The sequence below is a fragment of the Metopolophium dirhodum genome, chromosome 4 (genome assembly GCF_019925205.1).
Source record: "Metopolophium dirhodum isolate CAU chromosome 4, ASM1992520v1, whole genome shotgun sequence".
NCBI lineage: Eukaryota > Metazoa > Arthropoda > Insecta > Hemiptera > Aphididae > Metopolophium > Metopolophium dirhodum.
The window spans coordinates 32,975,461-32,984,983 of NC_083563.1; the positions used below are offsets into that span (position 1 = coordinate 32,975,461).

The 9,523-nt window shown below is 27.6% G+C and overlaps 1 protein-coding gene across 1 annotated transcript; it reads left to right on the top strand.

The window, feature by feature from the left end:
- Positions 1 to 1,140: 1,140 nt before the first annotated feature.
- Positions 1,141 to 2,094, top strand: LOC132943629 (zinc finger MYM-type protein 1-like). Its single transcript, XM_061012657.1, has one exon. It carries the CDS (start codon positions 1,141 to 1,143, stop codon positions 2,092 to 2,094), a length of 954 nt encoding a protein of 317 aa, XP_060868640.1.
- The last annotated feature ends 7,429 nt before the right edge of the window (positions 2,095 to 9,523 follow it).

Below are 9,523 nucleotides of genomic sequence, written 5' to 3' on the forward strand. Positions count from 1 at the left end.
TTTCGCATGCGCCATTCACAATATTGTATATGTTTACGCCGCACACCCGCATACCACCTCCCATGCATTAACATAGGCAACGCCGGCAACTGCCTCGTCGAGTGTCGTGTCGAACCTCTAGCGGTGGCGGCGCGCGCCGTTCGCAGGATTAAACTCAAACGGCAAGGTTAATATAGCATATAAATTAAAACGTTACTGCGACGTGACTACGTGAGCCATTCTCCAGTTTCATGCAAGTTGTATGCAAACAAAATTAATATAAAATATAAATTTAGGTAAATAGGTATAATTATGAAATTATAAAAATCTAAAAAGTAAAAATTAACTAAAAAATTGCGCCCCAGGCACGGGCCTTGGTGGCCAATGGGTAAATCCGCCCCTGCGTGTACTGTATCATACCGCATATATAAATAAGCAGTGGCGGCTCGTGCTATAGGGCACACAGGCACGTGCCCCACCTAAAAATTGATAAGAAAGAAGAAAAATTTATATTAAGTTATTAAAATTAAAATTTGAATAGGTATATCATGATTATGTTGGTACTTGGTAGTTGGAATATTATCGAAAAAAATGTCTTATCAAATACGGGTGCTCCTAGATACGATACGCATTGGGCGGCGGGAACAACGAAGTTGTGCCCCGATGACCCGATCAACAGTACTAGATTTCCCCCACTTATCGACACGAATTAATACGGCATTGCCGGGCACAATCGGATTGTGCCCGAATTCTATTTTTATTACGATTTACAAGATTTTGTCGGTCTTATCGCCTTCGTATTGTTATTGTCGACCGTCGTCCGTGGAACAAAATTTATATTTTGAAAACATGATAATAATTAATTATTATTTGTTCATTCTAATCATTCTGTTCAATGTTCTTTGTTTATTTTATTAAACGTTTTGTACTTTTGTACTGTCATTTGTCGGTGCGCTTTTCGATAAGTTTATAAAATAAGTATTTTTACTATTTAGTGTATGATGACATGGTGTATAGTGATTAATACCTAATTTATTAAATATTTTTATTATTTTTCATCATGGGTACATAATATGTAACGGTCGATCATTTACTGAGTATCAATTTTTCAAGTTTACCTCTTGAGAAAAAGATTGAAATAAAAACAGAAGGTATAGGCCAATGCCAAATTTAAATATAATACAAATTAAGAAAACAAAGTCTAGAGAATTTAAAAGAAGTTTTAATAAAGACGTTTATTCAAAACATGATTGGTTATGTGGTTGTTCTAAAACGAACCGTTTGTTTTGTTTTCCTTGTATACTTTTTTGTCGTACTTCTGGTGATAAAAATTGGTCACAAAACGGAATAAATGATTTAGCTCATTTGAACGATAAAATTAGTACACACATAAAATCAAGTTCACATATAAATGCACATTTAAATCTTAAACTTTTGGGTAAACAAGATATAAGGCAACAACTTGCAAATGCATTTAGGCTTAGTATACAAAAACATAATGAAACTGTAACTAACAACCGTTATATTTTATCTAAAATTATTGATTGTATTAAATTTTGTGGTGCATTTGAACTTGCTCTTCGAGGGCATAATGAGAAGTCAGATTCTGAAAATCCAGGAATATTTCGCGGACTTATTAATTTTAGTTCTGAATTGGATAATACTTTACAATTACACCTCGAACAGTCTACAGTATTTAAAGGCCTTTCTAAAATAATTCAAAATGAAATGTTGGAATGTATGCTATTTGTTATTCGACAAAATATTAAAAATGAAATAAAAAACGCCGATTTCTTTTCTGTTATATCTGACGAAACAACAGATGTATCAGCACAATTTCAAATGTCCATAATATTTCGTTATATTTTATCCAATGGTACGCCAGTTGAGAGATTTTGGGGCTTTTTTAATCCATCTGGACATGATGCAAAGTCACTATCAAAGTGCATAAAATATAACTTAAAAGTAGTAACAGAAAACCACGACAAATTAATCTCGCAAAGTTATGACGGAGCTGCTGTGATGAGTGGTCGACTTTCCGGCGTTCAAAAACTCATAAAAGATGAATATAAAAATGCACATTTTGTTCATTGTTATGCCCACCAGTTAAATTAAATCTTAAGTCAAGCTACAATGCACAACCATGATGTAAGAATTTTTTTTTCCAACTTGACTGATGTAACTAATTTTTTTCTAATTCTCCGCAAAGAGTTGCCGTTTTGCATAAAGTTGTTATCCATAGAATCCCTCGATCATCGAATACTAGATGGAACTTCAAAATCCGTATTGTTAATACTGTGCACGAAAATCGTGAGTTATTAATAGAATGTATGGAAGAGATCGAAAATACATTTAATCAAAATATTGCAATTAATCAGGCGTGCGCAACAATACCTATGACATCTACAGAAGCAGAAAGATCGTTTTCAACATTGAAGAGGATAGAAACATTTCTTCAAAACAGTATGGCAGAAGAGCGATTAACAGCATTAGCGATGTTATCAATTGAAAAGAAAATGGTGAATCAAATATCAAATTTTAATGAAGAAGTCATCAAAGTATTCATGAAGAAGAAAGACAGACTAATCGATTTGGAATTCAAAAATATAACTACTGCATAATATTGTGTTATAACTTATAAATATATTGTATTACATATTATAACGGCATAATAATTATATTTAATATTTATTGTTAAACCATAATTTTTTTTTTAAATTATTTGTTGTGCAAGATACTTTATAAGCGTATAAGGTTTTGGTATCAAAGGTATCAAAAAATGTTTTATTTTATTTAAAAAATCAACAGGAATTGATGGTAAGTTCAAAGTTGTCATAGTGGAAAAAGAAGGAAATATTTGTGCCCACCTTCAATGAACCCCACGAGCCGCCACTGTAAATAAGTATCAGAATGATTTGTTTATTATTATACTGTGCCTAATATGATATTATAGTATGATTATTAGTATGATTATTATTTATTAGTATAATGTATGTATATTATACAAGATTTATCATAACATTTTCGGTCCCAAATCATCCCGATAGCTTTCTTTTTTAAAAACAGTTAATTTAGTGTTGTTAGAAAAAATACTAGGTACTGATTGAGATTTTAAATAAACGTGATGAGCATGACACTCCTTGTTTAAAAAATATATATGCATACGGAAGGCGGTACATTTTAAACAACGATTTACATATTAATTTTGTTCTAAAAAATATTTTTGTACCCTCCCTTCTCTCTCGTATCAAATTCCGAGTTACTCAGCGTACTACTAGATTCTTCATACCTGCATATGCTGTACCCAAGCGTGCTACGAATTGTGGCAGTAATCCATACTAATTATCCACTTGACTCTTTAATGCGCCTGGCCTCTAAACTTTCAAACCAGCTCCCTGCTTAATTCACAAACACTGCTACTTAATTAATCTTACTGTGCATATTCTATTAAATTCTGTAATGTAGGACTCTGCCCGTTGTTAATAAATTAATGATTAATGTTTCTTTGCTTGTTGGCGTTTTTAGCTCATTTGTTCTATGAGTCATAATAATGTTGGGCAAACAACGAAAAATAATACAATATTTTAAGCCAAATGCGCCCATATTCGTGTAAAAACAATAATTATTTATTTTAAAATATACATGTGTATTTACATTGAGTTTACATTTATAGTACCTATCTTCAATTGTTTCATGTTATTGACTATAACGGTAATCAGAATATTTACGCAAAACCAGTTTTTGACTAAGTACATCGATTTTTTTTTTCTTTATTTGTTATAAATATTTTAACTTTTTTTAAGCCATTTATATAGATATTTTTATTTTTATCTTTATCTTGATTTTTTTTTATTGATGTTGATAAACATTTTTTTGGTCTGTTAAAAGATTTTATCGATTTATTGATATAAAGTATAAACAACCTACAATATGTAAATACATTTTTTTTAATAAATATAATATAATATTAATAACTATTGTAAAACTAATAAATAAGTAGATACCCATAATTACTATGGTATCTTACATTAAAAATATACCGGTATAAACAACACCGGGAGAATCATTGAAATCGAATCATATTGCAGAGGAAAACTAATCTGTGGAACAAATATGTGCTGTTCAAATGGAATCTTTTAATAATAAAATTGATATAAAAGAAATACAAAGTACGGTTTACCTAAGTAGTGTGGAAAGTAAAGAACAATTATTAAAAAACTAAACGATTTATTAACAATTTAAATATTAATGTGATAAATAATTAAAGCAAATAGATAAAATTATAAATACAAGTAATAAAATAAACCAAATTACTAAAACAGCTTACCAAAACAGCTTAGACTGAAACAGTGATAATAATTTTAATAATTAATAACATAATACACTAAAAACCTGAAAAAATAAATCAAAGCCCAAAGGTAAAATATATGCGGATATATTAAACTAGATAATAATAAGTCCAATTAACAGATTACAGTCTGATTTAAATACTACATTCTTTGATAACACAATAACTATAATACAATTTCAGTCTATCAGACATATAAAACACATCTAACGAATTATTTACAGTTAATAAAAACAATCAAAAGGAACCAAAATAAATGTATGTTAATAAAACCAATCAGTTTTGCCGGACAAGGGTCCAATAAATGTATTAAGCTACAGAAATAAATAATTGGGATGATAAGTGCACTAGTGCCTGAACTATATTTACGTGTATGCCTCAAACACCTCGGTATAATAATAATGTTAATAATGATATTTACTTATAGAAAGTTTAAAAAATATTTGGTAGGACACTATTAATATTTCCTATTACGAAGTATCGTGGGCAACAAGAAAAATTCGCATTATAGACATCTGGAAATAACAATTTTAAGAAGATTATTTATCAATATCCCAAAAAGAATTTATCGGACAAGAAAATAATATTTTAAATAATAATATTAATTATTATCAACAGTTTTGGAATGAAGGTTAGGTTTCATGTTCTGCGAAATTTGCGTTGATTACATTAGACATATCGTAAGTTGACCTATATAAAACAACGAACTTACCATTGCTAAGAATTTACTAGAAATCAGTATCTTAGACAAAAATCGAAGCCTATGATAATAATAATAATAATAATCAAAAATCAAAATGCAGATAAATAGCGTAGGTAGGCAAAGAGCCATGTCAATAAAAAAAAAGGAGGAAAGTAGCCAAAGTAGGTAACCGCACTGCTACGTATAAAGTGGGTTTGGAGTGTACCTTGTCATCGAGTAAGTCACTGTAATGTATGTGTTAAATTTAAACTCAATGATAAATCGTTCCATGCGAAAAACGATTCTAAGCGAAAACGTACTGTGTTAGCCTATACTAAGAATATATTTTTGTGATAAATTTATGTTGCTATTAAAGAAATTTATTTTACATTTAAAAATTTCATTCTGTGTATAAAATGTGATAAATAATAATATACTTTAAAAGTTTCAAGTACCCACGATTCACGAGTAATATTTTTAAATTACAATAAAATAACTATAAAATGGGTATTCTTCGTTTAATACCTAATTTTGTCCTAACTTCAAATGTCCATAAAAAAAAACTTTGTATATATATTTTTGGCTATCGTATGAATTATTTATGAGAAAAGTTGTGTTAAATTTTATCCATCCTTATCTATAAAAATGTAACATTTTATACATTTTTAACTACAAAATTATTTATTTACAAATGTTCGTGATTTTGTTAAAATTTGAACTTCATATGCTTATAAAAACAACCATGCCTATGTACCTTTAATATTTTTAAATAGTTTTAATAACAACTTACGAAGAACATTTTCTTACATTTTCAAGCTTTTCGACCAATCAAATAATTTTTCATCGACATTTATTGAAAAAAAGACTAAACTGATTGTAAACTTAACATAATAAAAGTGAGTAGGTGGATGTCGCTTTTCTGTACAGTATATAGGTTACAAGTGGGTCACTATATAATGGATGGTATTGAATTCAATGATATAATATAATTGTATACGAAAAACGATTCTGAGCGGAGACGGTTTGTCAGTGTGGAATGTGTGAATATTTTAAATTATATTTATATATATTGTTCATACTTATTATTAATACGGTAGCCGGTAAGTTTACTAATAACTAAAATCGTTATTCTTGGTTATTTAATATCTAATTTCGTCCAAATGTAAATATAAAATAACTACAAAAAAACTGTGATTTTATTTTTTAAATCTATTACGTGGAACCTTGTTTTAAATTTAGCTATAAAAGTTAAACATTTTATACATGTTTAACTACAAAATCATTTTTAAATTTTAAATTTGATAAATGTTGTCAAAAATAGGTTTTTAAATGTTTATAAAAAAAATTGTGCCTATGTATTTTTAATATTTTTCAACTACTATTGTAACAATATATCAGGAGCCTTGTATTAATTTTTCACGCTTTTTGACACAACAAATACAATTTTATCGTCATTTATACAAAAAAAACTAAAAAATTTGAAAAATAAAACGTCCGTAAACAGCTAGAAGACAGTCAAAATATTTTAAAAATGTTATCAGAAATTGATAAAATTAACATATGATATAAATTTAAAGTATCTACGATTAGCTATTTGTTTTTGAATTACAACAAAATGAGAAAATCGCTACTTGAGAAATCGAGTGAATATATTTTAATGTTCTAATAATTTAAACTTCAAACGCTCATAAAAATTAAATTTGACTTTCTTATAGACATTTTGTATTTGATAAAGGTAAAAAACTTATAAGGAATCTTGTATTGCATTTTAAAATCTTAGATTTAAAAAGATACAATTTTAGGAATTTCTGAATCAAAATAATTTGCACATTTTCGTGATTTTTACTACTTTTGTAAAAATTTGAACTTTAAATGCTAATAAAAAAAAAAAATAAGTAAATAAACCACTTATGAAGAACTTTGTATTAATTAATTGTTATTAATATTTGCATTGACATTTATGGAAAAAAATTTAAAAAAGTCAAAATATATTAGATCTATAATATTAATATAGAAAATACTAATATAAACATTTGGTAAAAATTAGGTTATTCTTTTTTGAGTTTAACCAAAAACAAAATCAATTTTATCAAACTAGTTTTACGCAAAAAATCCTATTTTCCTTAATATTTTATTTTTCCCGGTTATTTTAAAATATAGGGTATTGGGATAATGTATAAGTATAGGGGATAGAAAATATAATATTGATAATCTATATAACTTATGTATTTAAATCTCTATAAAAAGTGTTTATAAAAAATAATTTTGCCATTTGTAATTTAAAGAGTTATCTTGCTATAGACTTGTGTAGTAATAATACCTACATGATTAATAAACAAAAAATTTGTTTTATTACTGATTTAATTGGATTTATTACGATGCCAGGCGTCAGCAGTATTCTATTGGAAATATCTTATGGCATTTTATCGTATTTTGAATATAATCTTGAAGTATACTCCTAGGATATCGGTCAATTTATATGGCCGGCTTGAAGGACACATTAATAGATAATAATATATAGGTAGGTGGTATAACAGAATCATATTACAATAACACTGGTATAATGTTATAGTACTACCTATGTATATTGTATATAATACTAATATAATCTACAATGTGATTAAAAATATAATATCACGTACTTATTATTATATTTATATATTTTCAGGGAAACGTGGACGAGATAACTCATAACGCTGTGGAAGTGTGGATGTGTTCGATGACTGGTAATATTGTCAAATATATAGAGTATAGACGAATAGACGATTCTCGTAAAAAGAAAAGAGTACAATGTAGTTTTGGAAAACAGATGATGGCTAGGGAGGGTAATAGTTGTTTATAAAAGATAAAGAATATATTATGTAATAAAAGTATAAGTTATTAAATTAACAATAAATAGTTACAATAGAACCCAGAGGTGCATAATAATTAAAAAACAATGTTTTAAACAAGTAAATTTAAGGCCATATAAACATTCTGTCAAAATACATGACGCGACATATCAACAAAAACCAACATGATTCATTATACAGTTCGCCAAAGACAGAGATTTGGGGAAAAACGAGATGGATGTATAATTGTTTTTATAAAGAGAAACATGAAATAAATTGGAATTTAAAAATCCCTAAGTTTATATATTACCTAAAACCAATGATAGATAATAGTTCTGGAGAATAAATAAGACCATTTAATAAATCATATAAAAATATAATATCCTCAACATTTCTCCTCAATTTACAAGACGCAATCCCCAATTGGGTAATCTGCGCATAATATAAATTTCTTGAAATGGGTAAATTTAATTTAAAACAAGTCATAATAGTTTTAAAAATGTATACTGAAAATTTTCAATTAGACTAATATGCGAAAAATAGTGCGGTGACCGGACAATTGACTCAAACTCAAGATGAGACATAACCAGGGAAAAGTATAATGTTATGAACGCATTAGTGTTTTTTTAAATTAATCGTGCTTCTATTAATAAATCCTAGCATCTTAAAAGCTATTTTAATAAAAGTGTTAATAATTTATTATGAATGGAAAAATTCATATTAAAATTAAAAATAATCCGTAAGTTTCTGATGGAAGTAACTCGTGTAACTGTACAATTATTAATCATATTATATTATTTATACGATAGAACGTTATAACGCTGCACTTATTTATATTTAATGGTAGGTGATTTACACGACTCCAATCAACAAATTTATCTAAATTTGATTGTAATTTTAATGCATCATTTGGTGATTTAATAACTGAAAATGATTTAGCATCATCAGCAAATAAAAGAATGTCAATTGAGCTATCAAAAATAAAAGGTAAATCATTAATAAATATTATAAATAAGATGGGACCTAAGTGCGAATCTTGAGGAACGCCAGAACTAACTAAAAAATCATTAAAAACATAACTATTAATTTTTACCAACTGGGTACGAGAACATAAATAAGATTTTAACCAATTAAAAAACGGTCCATGAATACCAACATAAGATAATTTATATAATAGAATGTTATGATTTACTTTATCAAACACTTTTTGAAAGTCTGTATAAAAAGAGTCAAATTGAACACGTTGATTTAAGGCCGAAAGAATTTTCGTCTGATAAAGTAAAATATTAGTAGAAATTGATATTTTGAGTCTGAAACCATGTTGCCATGTTTGTTTTTAGATATGAAGGGATATAATTAAAAACAACTTTTTAGTAATTAAAACTTTAAACATTTTTGGAATAATGGACATTTTGGAAATCTGTCTATAATTTGTAACATTATGTTTATCCCCTGATTTATGCACTAGTGTTACAAATGATCTTTTCAAAATGATAGGAAAATAACCCAAACCTAATGATTTATTAAAAATCAAATGAAGCGGACGAGCAAGAACAGAGCTACAAGATTTTAAAAACATAAGTGGTATACTGGTACACCATCAGGTCCAGTCCCATCAAGAGTATACCATTAAGAATATAGCAACCATTTATAAACAAAAATTTCCATCGAAAATATTAAAAT

What these genes read in the sequence shown, in the direction of transcription:
- LOC132943629 (XM_061012657.1), top strand. Translation starts at nt 1,141, where the DNA reads ATGCCAAATTTAAATATAATACAAATTAAGAAAACAAAGTCTAGAGAA.